The sequence below is a fragment of the Clupea harengus genome, chromosome 20 (genome assembly GCF_900700415.2).
Source record: "Clupea harengus chromosome 20, Ch_v2.0.2, whole genome shotgun sequence".
NCBI lineage: Eukaryota > Metazoa > Chordata > Actinopteri > Clupeiformes > Clupeidae > Clupea > Clupea harengus.
This window is the reverse complement of record NC_045171.1, coordinates 18,994,957-19,014,047: the sequence shown is the minus strand read 5'-3', so window position 1 is coordinate 19,014,047 and position 19,091 is coordinate 18,994,957. Positions and strand designations below refer to the sequence as shown.

At 45.7% G+C, this 19,091-nt stretch overlaps 2 protein-coding genes across 2 annotated transcripts in view; both read left to right on the top strand.

Moving 5' to 3' along the window:
* The first annotated feature begins 964 nt into the window (after positions 1 to 964).
* LOC116225204 (cysteinyl leukotriene receptor 1-like) lies at positions 965 to 4,786 on the top strand. The gene is made up of 2 exons (XM_031587267.2): positions 965 to 1,582; positions 3,259 to 4,786. The coding sequence occupies exons 1-2, from the start codon at positions 1,511 to 1,513 to the stop codon at positions 4,372 to 4,374; spliced, it is 1,188 nt and encodes a 395-aa protein (XP_031443127.1). The 5' UTR covers positions 965 to 1,510; the 3' UTR covers positions 4,375 to 4,786.
* Positions 4,787 to 10,756: 5,970 nt separating this feature from the next.
* LOC116218006 (fibronectin type-III domain-containing protein 3A-like) overlaps positions 10,757 to 19,091 on the top strand; it is a 17,006-nt gene continuing 8,671 nt past the window's right edge. The window contains 5 exon segments of the mRNA XM_031558053.2: positions 10,757 to 10,828; positions 17,056 to 17,131; positions 17,348 to 17,424; positions 17,950 to 18,154; positions 18,652 to 18,927. Of these exon segments, the coding sequence (XP_031413913.1) occupies positions 10,802 to 10,828; positions 17,056 to 17,131; positions 17,348 to 17,424; positions 17,950 to 18,154; positions 18,652 to 18,927 (661 nt within the window). The 5' untranslated portion in view covers positions 10,757 to 10,801.

Genomic DNA, 19,091 nt, shown 5'->3' with positions numbered 1-19,091 from the left:
CGGCATGCACACTGGCCATCGTGTGGCTAAGTACAGGCCAGAACGTTAGATTGTCAAATGAACTGTCAATTGCTGGTTGTTTCTTTTGCACAGACTAATCCAGTTGTCTGTGTAGTATGTCTGTCAGTTTTTATGAATGACGGCTGTCAGTGCAGTCATTGAGTGAAGGGTGGGACAGGGTGTGGGGGGATAAACTTTTATGCGGTGAACACTGTTGTGTGGGGTGGTTGTTGGTTTCTATGGTGTGACGCTACGCTCATTTTCGTATTGCCTTGATTATGCATGTTGTACGATCACCTGTCCTCCAGCTTAACTGCTGCCTCCACGCTGAATTGCTGAACTGTGATGCTGGCTGATGATATGAAATCGATAAAGATGCTGCATTTAAATCTTCAGTGGCGATGTGACGTGCTAATCTGGGTTTGGTGGCCTGAAGGTGGGGACGTAGTGGTAATTAGAGGGGGGCCGGGCCACCCTACTCACCTGTTGGTTCTTTATAATACCATCCAAACACATTTGAGTATGTTACACTGCAAACCTACATAATGTCGCTTTAAGTCAGTTTAAAGCCTTCTTGTGTGACAGCATCTAGGTCATGTCAAATATTAAAAGTGTCATGTTATACAATATATATACTAATATACAGTATATACAAATAAAGTGGATATATTGCCTATCCAATTTGTCAGTGAAGAATGATGTGCATTCAACTGAAAAGCTTTCTCTCAGCTAATGCTTGCTGTTTTTGTTGTGAACAACATCCTCCCCTCCCATTTAGAAAGAATTGACGGTGAAAGCCTCTGATATGCACAAATTCTCAGAAAATTGCTACAAGGCAAGAGATGGGTAATGAGGGAGTTGTCTCACTAAGAGCAAGTGGATTTGCATCGGGCCATGCCCTAGGTGTGATTTTACTTTGATGTCTCATTTTTATGAACCTCACATTCACTTTCATTCTGCAACATTCTCCCTTGCCTTGAATCTTTGGCATGTTAGCCGCCCACCCCCCACAAATATTTTAAGCCAAGCAACTATCATGACACCAAAAACAAACTTGTTGATCTGCCTGTCACAATACTGAAGATGCCACTGTACTGTAGTGTGGTAAATGTGCTGTACTTGCATTCTTTTTCTCATTTATAGTCCCTGACTTATATAATACAGCACAGTAATAGAGGAAAAATCTCCCCAGCAACCACTACATCTATATTCTGCCTATCTACATGCACATTTCAATGCAAACATGACCACTTAACAAGTCCCCAAACAAGCCTTAGGCGAGATTTTACTTTAAAAGGCAACACTTATCATGAGGGGCCTCTATGACATATTGTGCCCTATGCTACAGCCTGTGTCTCATCTACAACGCCCCTGGGACATGCAGAGCAATCTCGTTAGCCTGTTAGCCTTGTTAGTGGGCGTCGCAATTGCGGTTGTGTTTGAAGAGAGAACGTAGTGCTCAGATGGAGACTACTGAAGCTCCTTCCCACCCTTGTACAACAAACCGCGTATGTCGGAGTGTCTGCCGCCCGCGCCGATGGTTCCCGAAACAACGTTTGGACACACCATCTCTCCTTCAGGGGTAAGACTTTCAGGCATTGCTCAAAATTAAATGAGATAGTGTCACCTTGCAGAGACCTTAAGAAAGTATTTGTGGCTTGAAAAGTTGCAGAATAGCAGTGCTTTTAAAGTTAACAGCCTACTGAAATAAACACGAATCGAGCCTATATCAGCCTATTCCTTATTTCCTATTTAATACAATTGGTCAGACTTGTATTGTGGCACAAACATTTGAGCTGAACCAAACCTTTCGGAATTCTGCATAAATCATTTTGCATGGACGAACATGCACGACTCTAGGCTATTAGCGCGTTCATTTAATGATGTGAAATCGATCATTTGTTTGCGCTTATGAATTTCTAAACGAGTTTAACACAACAGAGAGAAAGATGCTTGCCATAACCTTGTTCTTACATTTGTATGCTCGCACAGCAACGCAGGTTCAACTTTTAATTCACCTTACCCTGGGTCAGCTGTTTAAACTTTGGAGACAATCTTCATTGACCAAGTGTCAATTTTCAATATGTTTCTTCATATAATGTTAGTATGTTGGCTGATTTGGTTCTTTATGGTACGCAGTACAAAAAAGGGGCTCCTTATATTGTGGAGTAGAGCTTTGGGAATAGACAGGGGTTGGTAGTCCTAACATTTAATAACACCATAAAAAACATATTTGGTTAATTTGGACTCGATCGCATATCTTTGTTTGGTGTCATCTTATCTTCTACAGCAGTCTCTCGTTAAGTTCCTGTTTGCTCAGATAAACGCTCTTATTTGCACAACAATGAAGCTAGCAGCAGTTATTTGCATCCCCTTGCAGAAGCGCTGCTGCAGGTTATGCGATGTGATGTTTGATTGGGCATTTTTGGGTAGGACACAAGACGTGACCTGAGTTTACATATTATTTCAAGGCGGCTGCTCCACACATTTTTAGGACACTTAATGCACAGTGCGCACAATGTGGTTTCCACATGTGCAAACAAGGTTTTTGAGATTATCTTTGAAAAGGTCAGGGGAATTTGTAACCTGTTTACATTATTGTCAAAAGGAGTTGGCTTACAGTGATAGTCCCAATATCATATATAAGCATTATATTTAGATTAGATGCTATTGAAAGATGGTCCTTTCAGAGGCATCTAGCTCTATCAGTGAAGCAAAAAAGAAATCACATATATGTCATTTCACAGAAAAAACATGTGGATCCATTGTTGATGTAATATCACCTTGATGGGTTGTATGACCATCTTGATTCAACCTAATCCATTACGCGTTTCGTCAAATTCAGTGAATTTCCCTCCTCTCCTTCTCAAGTGTTATAGGCAGAATATGTGTGCGGGGGGAGGGGGCGTGGCGGCGGTTACAAACATGAAAAAAGGGGGTACGGGACTGTAAAATGTTTTCGAACCACTGCCTTACACCACTACGTTACGCCACTGGGCATTGGGCTGGGGTCATCTGTACCCTTTGACCCCACCTGGCGGTCGGCCAGGTTCCGGCATAGTCCTTGCTTTGTAAATAAGAAACAAAATGGCTAGGACTGAGCCAAACACTATTCCAGGCAATCAGCAACGCTACTTCTGGGGTGGTGAGGGGAGTGGTGTTTTTCAATCCTTTTGCGAGGATCGAGGACTGTAACTTTAATGTGAAGCATATGGTGATGCCTTATCGCACTAATCATCATCATTCTCTGTCCTTTAGATGGTGCTGACTACTGACACGCCCTCAGACAACGGAACACATTGCCCATCCATCGACGACTTCCGCAACCAAGTGTACTCCACTGCCTACTCCATCATCACCGTTTTTGGCCTGGTGGGCAACGGTTTTGCCCTGTTTGTCCTCCTGCGGACGTTCCGCCAGCGCTCTGCGTTTCACATCTACATGCTGAACCTGGCCCTGTCGGACCTGTTCTGCGTGAGCGTGCTGCCACTGCGTGTCATCTACTACGTCAACAAAGGCCAGTGGAATCACGGCGACTTCCTGTGCCGCATCAGCTCCTACACGCTCTACGTTAACCTCTACTGCAGCGTCTTCTTCATGACGGCCATGAGCGTCACGCGCTTCCTCGCCATCGTCTATCCCGTGCAGAACCTCAGGCTGGTGACAGAACGCAAGGCACGCATCGTCTGCATCTGTATCTGGGTGTTCATCTGTACTACCTCCATGCCGTTCCTAATGCAGGGCCAGCACGTGGATCCCATAACCAACAAAACCAAGTGCTTCGAGCCGCCAGAGCGCGGTGGCAACCAGGGCCTACCAGAGCACGGTGGCAACCAGACACTACCAGAGCACAGTGGCAACCAGGGCCTGAGCAAACTGATGGCTCTCAACTACTTCTCCCTGGTGGTGGGCTTCATCATACCCTTCCTGGTGATCATGCTGTGCTACGCGGGCATTACAAGGGCGCTTCTGGGTCGAACCAATGTCTCGCAGCAGAAACAGCGTGCCACGCGCATCAAGGCCATCCGCATGATCATCATCGTCACGGTGACGTTCCTGGTCAGCTTCACGCCCTACCACATCCAGCGCACGCTGCACCTGCACTTCATGAGCCGCCGCGACATCAACTGTGATGAGCTTATCACCATGCAGAAGTCCGTGGTCGTCACCCTCTGCCTGGCCGCCTCCAACTCCTGCTTTGACCCACTGCTCTACTTCTTCTCCGGGGAGAACTTCCGCCACCGCCTCTCCACGTTCCGCAGGCCATCCGCCGCCATCCATAGTGGCCCGCGGAGGGCTACTCCATCCAGCATCCTCCAGCCTCTGGAGGAGAACGACCAGCAGGCCTGCAACGGGCCCAGCCAGGTTACGTAAAAATGTCAGAGGCCATAGCGGCAGGTTCACAAGCTATGAGAGAAGGGAAGGATTGCGAGAGAGAGAGAGAGAGAGAGAGAGAGGCAGAGTGTATGAGAATGACATTGAGGTAATTAGGAGTGTTGTCTGTCTCAGAATGTTTAGAGCATGATAAAGTGTCATTATGATATCCCAGTGTCACTGTTGAAAGGCAACAGCACTGGGAAAGACTTCTAAAGGAAAGCAGGGCAGGCTTCTAAAGGCTTCTCTGACCATTAATGAATATCAGGCACTCGGGTGCCAATGCTATCTAAAGAAAAAAAGGGAGGGTTAGGGACATGCAAGTCAATGAGAATGCAAGAGAGAGAGTTTTCGTCTGAGGTGGAGAGAGGATGATGAGGATGGTCTGGAAGTGAGGAAATCCAAAAGTAAAGGATAGGATCCCCTCCCAATTTTGAAGGGCTTACCTTAAATAACCCATATTCTTGCCTGTAACAAATAAATGCAAAGATCTGTGCAAACTGCTGATTGCTTTTACTCATCATATCAGTATCCAAGTTAATTTGAAATGTCCATGAAACACTTTACTGTAGTCTGCCATATTTAAACATCTCAACTTTTTAGTCTGTGAATGTCTGTTTCTCCAGTACGGTCTTGTGGTGTAATTGTGAACCAGCTTTTTGGTTATTTGTTTTTGTGTTAAATTGTGTATATAAGCTGTAGTATTGTAGGAAGGATGCCGTAGCCATTTATTAATTCATGTGAAATTAAAAAGACAATCCCTTACAGGTGTTGCATCGCTTTTCTGATTACAACTGGTGCTTATGCTATTAAATGCATTACCATAGCCACTTTGACTTTGGGGTCAATTTATGATATATTTATCAAACCTAAGTGATATGCAGCTGAAACCATACAGTCTCTATAGAGAGCTTGAAAGACGTTAGGATATTTTAAACAGTTTATCTCCAGTCAAATCATTACCCCTAGGCCACTCCAAGGAACAGGAGGAGAGAGGCGCACATTTCGCAGCCAACATCGGTCTTCACATCCTACGCGGTAGCCTTGCGCCATCTACTGAAAATTGTCTGAAGCTACATCCTGTTTATTTTCATTTTATACCGACTACGTAACGTCTCTAACAGCTCCCCGATCGTGCGTGTAACTACTGAGGCATTATAGTGGGAGAGAGCTCGTGAGCCTTCAAACAGTTTGTTGATCTAAATAACTGACATCATCACTGATAAATAACTAAACATTTTAATAGACCGGTCTAAACATTTCATTTCATAATTTCATAATGACGCATTATTACAGCCTCAGCCGGCATCAACGCCATTTGCTCATGGAAGATTCTTCTTTTGAAGATCAAAGGCGGAAATGACTAGTTTCGCTAAATAAGTTATGTGACGGAAGGCGAGCACTGGGGTGGTCCTATCCATCACCAACATGAGTCGAGTGGAAACGACGAATTTCCATAAGCCCACTGTCCAAACAAACAAACAAAAAACATTCCATTGAATTAAATTGGAGTTTATGCTGATGTTAAATATGATATTAAATGTAGACCTGATCCTCGAAGTAATCTGTTGATGCCGATAAAAACGCAGGTGTAGAGGCCCATAGCCTATTTTTCCCCCACTTTTCCCTTCATAATTATGTTGTTGCAGCACAATCACGTGCGCATAATTATGATAAAACTACTGGAATTATATGGATTGCAAGACTGGTGGTGGGCTGTCCGTGAGTACAACAAACTTTTCCTGTCTTGACAGTGGGATGACCCATCGGGTCAGCTAGTCTTACGGCATTTTGCGGGCATTGCGCATGTTCCCTGGATTTCTTGATGGCGGTGTGGTGGAATCGTAAGCTACTCAAAGCAGCGCTCCTGTGAAAGTCTGGCCAGCAGCGATTCGTGTACCTCTTAGCACGCGTCAGGTTGAGCTAAGGGCACATACATTTGAAGATACGAAGAAGGGAGTGGATAAAGCGTTTTCCCGTCGCTACTCCTGAGCTATCACATGAGAGCTCCGCCGTGCCAACTCGCCGCTCCTTTTCTTCACTCGGTATTGCGGTAATTGAGCAGCACATTTTCTACATTTGCGCGTTTGATTCAGACATCGGGCATGTCTGGCCACTGTATTTGGGCCATAATGTAAAACGCAGTAGTATTCAAATCAGGGTGTTGTGTCTTATTTCATGTTACTTTTGCATAATAAATAATCATATTTGGTGTAATTCTGTGGTGTAGCCTAAGCAAGATCGTCTACTAATAACTCGTCTCTGAGGCTAGTATTTCATGACGTAAGAGGCAAACCAGCGAGTTGTGCATGGGATTTTGCGACAGGTATGGCTTGTTGGATGTTATTAGTTGAATCTCAATATAACGTCAGACTATTACCAAACGAATTGCTTTAAACAAGTCCTGATTATTTTGCCGAGTCCCGAAGACAGTCCTGTTAAACTAGGGATGGTCTGATGGCTGAGGTGCCCGATGTAGACTACGTGGCACCGAAGATGGTAAACACTCCAGCGGGCATCATTGATGCTATCTGACCGGCACAAATCTAACTATAATCCAAGTATCCACCATCTATACGTGTCAGAGTGAAGTTTAAGTTGACTCTTTCTGTGACTGACTATTAACTAAAATGCCCAAATTCCAGTTAACCCTCATGTGCATTTAGTGTATCTGCAACTATGTAAAGTAGTTTTGTCTACGCCGACGGCTTGCAAAAAGAAAAACACTTTATAACGGATTTGTATGACGGCCAGCTCAATATCTTATGTAGCCATGTATGATAAACCCTTGGCCCGTTAAAACGAAAGTCGTACTGTTGTTTAAGACACAGTCACCTCATCAGAAAGGGCACATACATGATGCTGTTAGAAACATGCAGCAGAAGTTTGCCATGAAATATACAGCAGCACTCGAGATATTCATCGACCTACTGTAAGGCAGAACCTTATTTCCGTGGGTTTTTGTTTGTCATTATTATGGGCATGGCTTTGTGTCCTTTTGTGAGGCCAAGGATTCGGTTTCCGGAGGGTTCCACGCCCAGCGTTAGTAGCTGAAAGAGCTGGCCCGTTTGCATGCCTCTAGGCCCTTTCTCGCCCGGCTCACCTATTCTTCTCCTGCCTGGCTCTTCCTTCCGGAGGCTTCCGTTGCCATAGACACGCTGAGCCCGTGATGCGACACCTGTCCCCCTCTCTTTCACACGCTGTTATGACATAACTTTTACTTCACACGGGATAGATTTTCTTCTGATAAGAAAACAAGTCTTGTAGAATGTTCCTACCAGAAAACAATCATCAGAAGGGTGAGTGACCATATTAAGATCAAGATTAAGGATTCTCTTTCATCAAACCATTCTTATGCAGAGCCCGGAAGGTCTACTATATGGGGAAACGAGACTGGGTGTTGCCAGTGTGTATAGTCTACTTACTACTACTTACTTAACCTCGCCTATAGTCCTGAGGTGTGAGTGTGGTTACAGTCATGGATTCCAGCTGCGAGCAGAACAGGTTCCTAACAATGTATGACCCACTGTAATTCTCTTCTAAGTGAGTACTTAAAAATTACCTTGTTAGCTGTGAACATGAAATAGGCGATCTCTTGGCTCTGCCAGGGCATATGTCTCCCCTATATTCACCTGGAGTCTGCACTAGTATTTGAACTGGTACGGGGCTCACACATTTATTATAATAATCAGGTCAAGCATGAGACATTGCATTCCATCAGATATTAGCCTAGAGTACTGGTAAGAGGTTTTTGATAGCTGGTCCGTGTTATATAAATATATGTTTATTTATGTTGTTTGTTAGTGTGTGTATGTGTGCTGTCCTGTACTTTTACGTACATGAAAATCAATACGTGTGTGTGTATGTGTGTGTGAGAGAGACAGTGGTGGCAGTAGCAAAGGAAGGCCCATTGTGGCTCAGGGCAGCTTGAAGTGCGGCAGCTGTTTAACAAAGGACACCACTGACATGCACAGTCTCTGGGGCACACACACACACACACACACACACACACACACGCACACACACACACACACACACACACACACACACACACACACACACACACACACACACACACACACACACACACACACACAGAGAGTAATGAGGCATTGTGCCACACAGGCTGCATGAGCTGAGAGTAGAGGGGTGCCAGGCACTGTCAGTGGATTCTCCAGAATGCCTTTGGCAGCCCTCTCCTCACAGTAAGCTTGAGGGAGGGCAGGAGAAGGAGAGAGAGGAGAGAGGAAGAAACTGCAAAACATGAAATAGAAGCAGCTTTTGAGACAGAGTTGTTGTTGCCACTGCTGTTGCCCTGGCAACCTGTACACCTGTGGTCTGTCTCATTTTGGACACTTGTGCTGCATTAATCAGTAAACTACCCAGGAAGTTCCTGGGAGGGCTGTCACAGATGAAAGCCTTTCAGTGCACTTCAGTGCATAGGACACAGATTACCATGTGAACCATTGAATACAGCAAATTGATGCTTACCGTAGTCACTGACTTTAGGAACTGTCACAATCAAACTAGAAATTAATAATAACATTAAAACATACACAAATCATCACAATACAATTAACAGTGCACCTGGCCTGACAGATGAAGCTGCAACTATACTGGTGGGAATTACCTATTTGTATGTACTTTTACCTATGCTTCTGGAGGACATAACTTAATTGCAACATCAGTGTTCAGTGCACCGCATTTGTATTCTTATGTGTTGATTCACTGCATACTGAAGTAGTACTAATTTAGTACAGCTGTGTTCAAGGAGAGAGGGGTTGAGTCTAGAGATCAGGGGGTACGTAGAAAGGGAGTAAAAAAATGAAGTAGTCAGGGAAGGGGACGTAAGAGAAAGAATGATGAATTACAGTGAATGAGAAGGTGATTTTTCACCCTATATTTTAGTCCTTTTTGACTGATCATGAATAAAAAAGAAAGAATGAGAAAAATACATGCCAGTCATGAACCATTATCCCTTTCAGTGATTTAAAGGTATAAAGCACAGACTTGGTAAGCTGTGCTAACATACAGTGTTGCTAACAACAGAGCCTGACCATGGCCATTGGGCCCAGTACCAGTAGCTTCTGTGCCTAGTTCCCCATTTTGAATGGCTGTTGATCCCCAGAGGCAGTAGTTCCTTCCTTAGACATTGAGAGCCTAAGTGCAAGTGTGTATCATTTTCTGAGAAGCTGTGCGGCGACAATTTAAGGGGACCAGGTTAGCGTAGGAGAGGGACATTTTGCCCAGCAGGTGCCATTTAAAGATCTCTCTTTTTTCCCTGGGCCGCACACAGCCAAAGGCAGTGGGCTCCCCTTCTGAGCTGGGTTCTGCTCAAGGCGTCCTGTTAAAAGAGTTGTTCCTTGCTACTGTCACCCCCACTTTTACTCCAGGAGGTTTAGGTAAGAACTAAAAGTTCCTGGTGAGAATGTTCATTTGTAATGGTGATAATAGATTCAAATAAATTTGTTTCAAAGTATGGGTTGTCTCTAAGTACTGCTCTCGTAGTGTGTGGATCCTCCTGTGCTGACACTAGAAGCAGCTAGTCACATCACACACACAGATTCCTAATGCAGCTGGACAAAAAACACTTGATTTACCGCAACTGTTTGTATGTGTGTGTGTGTGTGTGTGTGTTGTGTGTGTGGGTGGTTGTGTTGTGTGTGTTGCTGAATGGTTATCTGCATCTTGTGTTGGTTCCCCAGGGTTGTGTTTTGTGTGGTGCATGCATTCCCCCTGTTTGCACACTTCCTGTTTACACACACGAGCCGGTGTGTGTGTGTGGTTTCAGAAAGAGAGAGAGATTGTGTGTGTATGTGTGTTATTAATTCCAGATGGATGAATGGAAACTCTGCCATATGACTTCTAAGAACTAGCATCTATCCATGCACACACCACACACAGTCATGGCACACACACTCAACACGCACGCAAGCACCAGTTCTCCTACTTCCAGACACTCTAACCACAGATGTCAACACCAACACAGATGCCAAATGTGAAACAGGCGACAGACGGCCTCAATCTCTTCCTCACTCTCTCTGACAAACACCCCCCCCCGCACACACACACACACACACACACAGAGTCTTTTACTTTCTATTCTGTGCACTAATACAACTTAATTTAGTAATATTAACAGCATTCATTTATAAATCAGAGGAGTAAAGAAATTCTTGAAAGTGTTAAGGTGTGTGGTCATAGCATCAGTATTATCAAGAAAGTCAGTTCTTGGATTATTCTCTTATATTCACTGATATGGAATGATTTTTTGACCTGATGCACTTAAAGGTTTTTTAAAAAAACTCTCTCTCTCTCCTCTTTCTCTCTCTCACTCACTCTCTCTCAGGAGCTGGTGTATGTGAGGCATGATGATGACCAGACTCTGGAGGCCCCGCCCCTGCTTTCTGAGCTGGGCTTCCCGCACATGCTCAGTACAGACTGCATGCAACAGGTGAGAAGAACACGTCAATCCCATCCCTCACCCCCCAGTCTCCCCCTGTGTAAATGAGATATCCATAATACATCAATGTCTCTGATGGGACGTTGTGATTTGGTGGGCAGCGAGCTTGGCATGGTTAGCCTGATGCAGGGGCTTACTGGTTGCCAGCTTCTGTCCAGTGGCAATTACTGGCATAGTGGTTACTCTAGCTGTATGTTGCTTGAGTGACTTGCTCTGCTCTCAGTGTTTGCTCAGTTTCCATTGCTGGCTTAATGGTTATTTTAGCTCAGTGGTGCGGTTGAGCAGTTAGCTTAGCGCTTAGCATTTGCACAGTGGTCGTTGCTGGTTTTGTGGTGAGTTAAGGCTCTTTATGCTTGGTTAGAAGTTAGCCTAGCTCTAAGTGTTGGGGCAGAGCTTCTGGCAGGCTAAAGCCTCGTTTCTGCTGGAGATAGGGAAGGGCAGGAAAGGGTAGGAAAAGGCAGTGGAAGAGCGGACTGACGCACCAAAACCTTTCAGAATTTATCAGCCTACCATGACTGAAATCTTCCACTGAAGTGTGTGTGTCATGACTGACTTTTCCTTTCTAGATAACAAGAGCAATTGCGTGTCTGTCTGTGTGTGTGTGTGTGTGTGTGTGTGTGTGTGTGGACAGTGACATTGTCCTCTCTTTCTTGAGAGAGAAACAAGCAACTGTAGTAAAACTATGTGTGGTGCACATGTGTGTGTGTGTGTGTGTGGTGTGTGTGCATGAATGTGTGGTGTTTGTGTGGCCTCAGCTTGTTCTTTGCTTGCCCACTGTGGGGCACTGATGTGTTGTGGGTGTGTGTGAAGCAGAGGCAGAGAGAAAGGGAAAAGCAAATTAAAAAGGAGGAGCATTATCTCTCTCTCTCCCTCTCATATTCTCTATCATCTCTCCCCTCTCTTTTTTCCCTGTTCATTTCTCTATTCTTCTTTTCCCAAGTTGGCCTCTCTCTTCCTCTCCCTTTCTCTCTACTCTCCTTTTCTCTCTTTTGATCCGTTCTTTCTGTTCTTTCTTCTTCTTTTCTCCTCTTTTTATCCCACGTTCTTTCCTTGCGCTCCCTTCAGCAGCCGTCTGCATTCCTGACAGCCCGCGGCCCGGCCTGCCAGCTCATTCCCGTAAGAGCGAGAGACCAGGGGGGGGGTGGTGGGTGTGTGTGTGTGTGTGTGTGTGTGTGGTGTGGTGTGTGTGTGTGTAAAGGGGCGGAGCGGTCCTCTGGAAGTGTACACATCCGGAACAGAGTTCTGATAGCCTCTGGGGAAGGGAAGGGGGTGTGTTGTGTGTGTGTGTATGCTGTGCCTGTGCCTGTGCCTGTGTCTGTGTGTGTGTGTGTGTGAGAGTGTGTGTGCCTGTGCCTGTGTGAGTGTGCCTGTGCCTGTGTGTGTGAGAGTCTGCATGTGCATACCTCACACAGTGAGTATTACCTCCAACATGCTATAGTGAGGCTCTGATTAGGCTGATTAAGTTTACTCTCTCTGTCTTTGTGTCTAATAATATGACCGCTTGCTGGCTCCAAACCTTTCAGATCTCATTTTTATCTTTAGCTTTTTTCACTAAGTCTGTATAAGTAATTTTTGTTGTTTGTTGTCCACGTAAACATTTGCACCTGAAAGATCAAATATGAGTTGCATGATCAGTGTCAGAAGGTATGCTGGAAGATTAAAAGAATTCTCCACAGAACCTGTTTCTTGAGTCTTGGGGCATTCCAGAGTTCAAAGGAAGAGTTCTTGCCCTCTCTTGACGTCTATACTCGTTCTCTCTCGCTCTCTCCCCCATCGCATGCTCTCTCTTTCCTTTTATCTTCCACATAGGGCCAAATAGATACCAAATGTCCAATTAGGTCCAAAGCATCCTATCTCTCTGTCCCTGGCTCCATGAGGTGAATTGGTTTGGACAGGGGGAAGATTGTTATCTCTCTGTTATGCTCTTACATCAATCAGGCTTTGGGATTTTCCACCAAACTTCCTCTACCCCCCTCCCTGCCACACACACACACACACACACACACACACACACACACACACACACACACACATACTCATGCTGTGACCTGGAAAAACCCAGACCGACTTTTATTGTCCATATGGGACTGGCCCATGCAAATCGGAGTGACCACATTTTGACTGGTCATCTCTCTCTCCCTCTTTCCCTCTCTGTGAGTCACCAACACACTGATCACTCCTTTCCTGGTGGACAGCCGTTTTTTGGCCGTCCTGTGATCACTACATCAGGATGTGACCGAGTTTAATTCCCACACACCTGACCCACGTTGGTCATGCGTGTGCTGCTCCCTCCGTTCCCTCTGCCCTTCCTTCCTGTTTCCGCCCCATTGGCCTGATATAAACCGTGCTGACTGGACCAGAGGGCCTTGTGTTGATGGTTGCCACGGCTCAGCATTCCTTCATGTATAAAATAATCAAAGCAGGCACAAACAGACCAGTCAAAGGCAGGTCTGGAAGAGTTTGTGTGGGTGGCTTATAGTGGAGGGTATAACTGGTTATTTAGTGTTTATGATGCTGGTATTTAGGCATAATAAAACACAAGTATGGACAACCATTGTACTGTCTCCTGAAGGAAGGGAATGATGTTAAAACTCATTAATTTTGGGTTTAGACTCCTCATCTTTGTGAGTGTGTGTGTGTGTCTGTGTGTGTGAGAGAGAGAGAGAGAGAGAGAGAGAGAGAGAAAGAGAGAGTGTGTGTGTGTGTGTTTCTCACACTCCTAGCTGTCCCTGAGAAGACACAATATTTACCTTGCCCTGGAAACTGCCTCCTCAGCCTAAATGCATCGTGGGATTGTTTTTCCTTTGTTCTGCCACTGAGCAGGCAGTTTCTTGACACGCCCTCGACGACCATCTTTCTGATTGGCGGGCCTGCATCTCTGTCTCCCTGTGTGATTGGTGTACCTAAATCTCTTTTGCTGTTATTGTAGTATAGTGCTTGGTTTGCCAGACTTTTGTCCTGATACTGGATGCCCACTGCGTTGGCTCTCAATTCAAACCTGTCTGTCATCCTTGTGTTGTGATGGTCTGGAAGGAATTTCTGAAAGACATTGCAGCCTGTATGTGTGTGTGTGAGTGTGTGTGGGTCACTAGGTGGGTGGATGAACTTGTACACATGAGTGTCTTTACCTGTGTGCGTGTAATCCAGTATTTGTGTGTGTGAAAGAGTGTCCATCATTTTGCAGTCGTAGGGGATTTCCAGTCCTGTACTTGTCAGTGTAGCCACCTACTCTTCTCCACACTCTCTCTCCTTCCCTCTCTCTCTTCTCCTCTCCTTTCCTCTGTTCATCCCACTCTCCTGGCTGTGCTCTCAGGGATGGCAGTGACTGTGGGGCTGGCCTCAGCATTCCAGACATTCCAGCGTCTCTCCCTCCCTCCCGACCCCCGCCCCCCCCCCTCTCCGGCTGGATCCGGCATTCCTGCATGCTGTCCCCTCTCCTCCCTCTCTTTCTCTGTCCTCCCCCACTCTCTCGCCCTCCCCCCTCTTTCCCTGTTCCATTTCCCGCTTTCCTCTGTCCTCGGTCCAACCCCCACCCCTCCTTCCCCACACTGCCCCCGCTTTCGTTGTCCCTCTTCCCATTTCTCTCCCCTCTTGCACTACACACACCCACACACACACACCCACACCCACACATGGTGTATACACACACATACATACACACATGCACACACACACACACACACACGGTGCATAATGATTTTTAGCAGAGCCACTGCGAGGCCTGTTTGGTGGTGTTTATTGAATCTGGGTGTAATGTGTTTGCACTGGGAGCTTGGCAGGAGGGTCAGTGTACGCAGGGGCTGGGGCTGACCGCAGTGGGCTCAGGAGCCAGGGTCCTTAAGGCCATCACACTTGGTCTATCCGCATACTTGGGCTCCATGTGGAAAATGGCTTCTTGGGTGGTTTTCACTCACACTCTCTCTCTCTCTCTCTCTCTCTTTTTCTTTCTCACTCTCTCTCCCTTGCTCTCAGTGTGTGTGTGGGCATGTGTGCATATGCATGTGTTTGTATGTATGTAGAAACGGGTAAAATAAAAATCCAGCCTGTGTGTGTGCCTCATCTGTGTGCATGTGTGTATGTCTGTGTATGGCTGACGTGTATGCAGGGCTGTGAGAGAATGCAGGCCACTGTGTCTCTCGGTGTGTGTGTGTGTGTGTGTGTGTGTGTGTGTGTGTGTGTGCATTTCCCATGGAAGCGCTGTGTTTGTCAAACTGCTGGGTCCTGTGTACATACTCAGCAGGGCGGGGCAAACAAACACATACTGTGTGAGCATGGCTGTGTGTTTAAACAGAGCAGGATGTATGTGTGTGTGCGTGCCTGCGTGCGTGCGTGCGTGTGTGTGTGTGTGTGTGCGCGTGCATGCGTGCGTGCCCACGCGCGTGCGCGCGTGTGTGTTTGTGTGTGTGTGTGTGTGTGTGTGTGTGTGTGTGTGTCTGCAATTTGTTTTCCTCAAAGTTGATTTTCATATTAAACTATATCCATCCACTCTTCAGGAGAAATAAACACATAAACACACACAAACACACACACACAAACACACACAAACACACACACACACACAAACACACACACACACCTCACATAAACACACACAAACCCCCCCCCACACACACACACACACACACACACACACACACACACATGCATACACACCCAAGCTTGGTCATGTGGGTGCTGTAGCACTTCCACTGTTCTGGCTCAGCATAAATAACAGATATCTCAAGACCCTGACAAGACAGGTCTACAAAAACCTTTCATCCTCCAAATGAATGCATTTGCATATATGGATATAATAATCAGTTTTAACCAGATGATCTCTTCTCACAGGATGTTGATCTTAATCAGGATATTCATTATTTTTTAATGTTTTTATAACTATGAAAAATAGCACAGTAGTCTTAATAGTAATAGTAATCATGTTCATAATTCATAGTTGAATTAATCAGTGTCATTGTTTTTTATATAATGTTTTTAATAGTGGTTGTCAAAATTTGTTTATCACTCGTTAACCTCTCTCTCTTATCAGTACGCACAGCAAACACGTCACTGCCAACCGGATGTGCATGTCTGATAGAGATAAAGAGTTGCAGATATGGTGTCTGTTGACATAGTTACAGCAGGCTGGCCCAGACTGTTGATTTAGGCCGTGCAGGTGTGAGGAGTGAGAGTGTTATGGGCATGTGTGTGTGTGTATGTGTGTGTGCGCGCAGTAGATGAGTGAGGCTGAACGTGTGTGCCCACCTGTCTGTCTGTGTGTCTTATGTCTGTAGGGCTTCTGCTGTGTCCCTTGCTGTGTCCGTCCTGTCAGTTGGTTTTGACCTGTCTTAAGTAGGTCAGGCTCATGAAAGAGGGGGGTTGCCATACCAGAGATACCCCAGTTGAATCTGGAACTGCTATGGTCCAAAGATGGTACTGATCTGTCCTGCCTTAGTCCTAGCCCTAGTCCTTTGTGTAATACCCTTAATACCCTAGTCTCCTAGGGTCCTAGTCTTAGTCTTCAATCTAATATTGGAATATTCTAGGGTCCTAGTCTTAGTCTTCAATCTAATATTGGAATATTCTAGGGTCCTAGTCTTAGTCTTCAATCTAATATTGGAATATTCTAAGGTCCTAGTCTTTGATCTAATACCCTACTCTTCTAGGGTCCTAGTCTTTGATCTAATACCCTAGTCTCCTGCTGTCTCCTCTATGCATCTATCTCTAGGCTTGAATGAGTAGTAAGACTCAGTAGTTGGTTGCAGCTGTTTACATGCTCAACAACTTAAAATTCTGTCAAATCATGCATTGTCTGTCTGTCAGTTTTATGGTGTCTTGCACCTTGAGGTCTCATACTTCATACATGTAACAGAATGCTACCGGGGCTGTCAGACAGTTTGACAGTCTTGCCCATCTAAACCGTATGATGGTCCTATCTGTTTGCCTGCCTAGCTGATAGTGCTGTCTTTGTCTATCTGTGAGTGTGATTGATGGTCTGTCTGTCTGTCTTTCTAGTGGTCTGTCCTTTTGTTTGATCTGCTATTTGTCTGACTGATAGCTGTACATGTGTTTTGTGGTGTGTGTGCAGTGGACCTCTCTAGCTGTAGACCTGTCTTTCTAACTGTCTGATAGACCTGTTTTTCTAGCTGTCTGATAGACCTGTCTGATAGACCTGTCTCTCTAACTGTCTGATAGACCTGTCTCTCTAGCTGTCTGATTGACTTGTCTCTTTCTGTCTGCAGATGTTTCTGGTGCAGGTGAATCCAGGGGAGGCTTTCACTATTCCCACAGAGGGAGGTCACATCCAATACATTACAGGTACTACAGGACACACACACATACCGGCATACATACATACACACGCACACACATGAAGAATGAGCCACATACACTTTATTGAAATGATAAGACAATTCTGTTTCCTGGTACTGCTGGAGATGTTGATGCTGATGACAATGATGATGATGATGATGAGGATGACATGACGTTGATGACGATGATGATGATGATGATGATGATGATGCTCTTGTCTAGGTCCTGCTCCTGTGCCTATGCTCTCCCACAATGGCTCCGTGGCTCCCATCTACCTGCCTCCAGGTTACATGCCTTCGGTACTGTTTGTCCCTCGTCTCTTTCCATACCCACACCCCAGTAGTCTATAATGAACTGCACCTTTGCACAGCTGACAAATTAAGCGCCTGTAAGTGCAAGCCACTTACTACACCATCTAATAAATCAGCTTAATTGAGGGTAATTAAACAGCTCTTAATGAAGAACCATGCGTGACCGACCTTGTGTGTAGAAAAAATAAATCACATTATTACAAAGGAGATGAAGATTATTATAATGATGATGATGGTTATTGTTGTTAATATTAATTAGACTTGAAGTAATTAACCCTATCATATCCTGAGTACCACAGTTTAGCTATGACTTTCCCAAATGTTTTGTAGTGCAAGGAGTGTCAAAAACTATTGACTATTCACCCATGACACTATATTATTGAACAATTAGTTTCATAACTTTCATTATTATTAGGATTATTTCATTAATCATCAGTTATTAACTTTAGCCTTCACACTTCCTCACATTAGTCGCTGTGCGTCACTCACTGCTGCCTCTGCTGCCACCTGCAGGTCATGGAGGAGAATGGCATGCGCAAGATGATGCTGCTGCCCCCCACGCTGGAGTTCCACCCTTCCCTGCCTCCTCCTCCCCCACATCTGTCCCACTACCCCCCACACCACCCTGCGCTGTTACCCCACCCGCACATCTTCCCTCCCGAGATGCCCCCCCACTATCTTCACCACATGCACTCGCTGCCAATCTACCCGGAAAAGGGTGAGTGCAGCGTGAATGTGAATGTGTGTTGCTTTGTGTGTGCTTTTTTTGCCTGTCTGAGACAGAAACAGGAAGTAGTAATTTGTTTGTTGTTGTATTTCTGTCCTGTTGCCTAACTCTCTGACCTGCTCTGTTCCTTTTCCTGTGTGTGTGTGTGTGTGTGTGTGTGTGTGTGTGTGTATGTGTGTGTGTGTGTGTTTGATTCTGTGTGTGTGTGTGTGTGTGTGTTTGATTCTGTACATGTGTGTGTTTGATTCTGTTTGTATGTGTGTGTGTGTTTGATTCCCTGTGTGTGTGTTGGATTCTGTGTGTGTGTTGTCTGTGTGTGTGTTTGATTATTTGTGTATGTGTTTGATTCGGTGTGTATGTGTGTGTGCGTTTGATTCGGTTTGTATGTGTGTGTTTGTTTGATTCTCTGTGTGTGTGTGTGTGTGTGTGTGTGTGTGTGTGTGTGTGTGTGTGTGTGTGTGTGTGTGTGTGTGTGTTTGTGTGTGCAGAGCTCATGTGTCCCACCATGGTCATGCCCTCACTGAAGGCTCAGGACCAGCTGCACAGGCGTCTGAAGGAGCGCTCCGGTCCTGTCGCTAACGCTAACGTTAACCCTAACACTAACGGGGTGCACCTCAGCACCCCTCCGCCCCTCCCCAAAGGGCCACCCCTCGCCCTGTACAATGGCCACAGCAAGCCCCTCACGCCCTCCCCACGGCCCTCCCGGCACAACAAACTCTCTGGCCGGACCAGAGCCACACCCCCATCAGATACTGAAAGCACAGGTGAGAGAGGGCTGGAGAGCTGTGTGTGTGTGTGTGTGTGTGTGTGTGTGTGTGTGTGTGTGTGTGTGTGTGTGTGTGTGTGTGTGTGTGCGTGCGTGTGTGTCTGAAATCCACAAAACTGTTATCTGATTAATTTTACATGTGAGCATAGGCTCTATCAGGCT

Coding starts and splice junctions, on each gene's coding strand:
- LOC116225204 (XM_031587267.2), top strand. CDS start 1,511: ATGTCGGAGTGTCTGCCGCCCGCGCCGATGGTTCCCGAAACAACGTTT. Junction 1,583..3,258: donor ACACCATCTCTCCTTCAGGG/GTAAGACTTTCA, acceptor TCTGTCCTTTAG/ATGGTGCTGACTACTGACAC.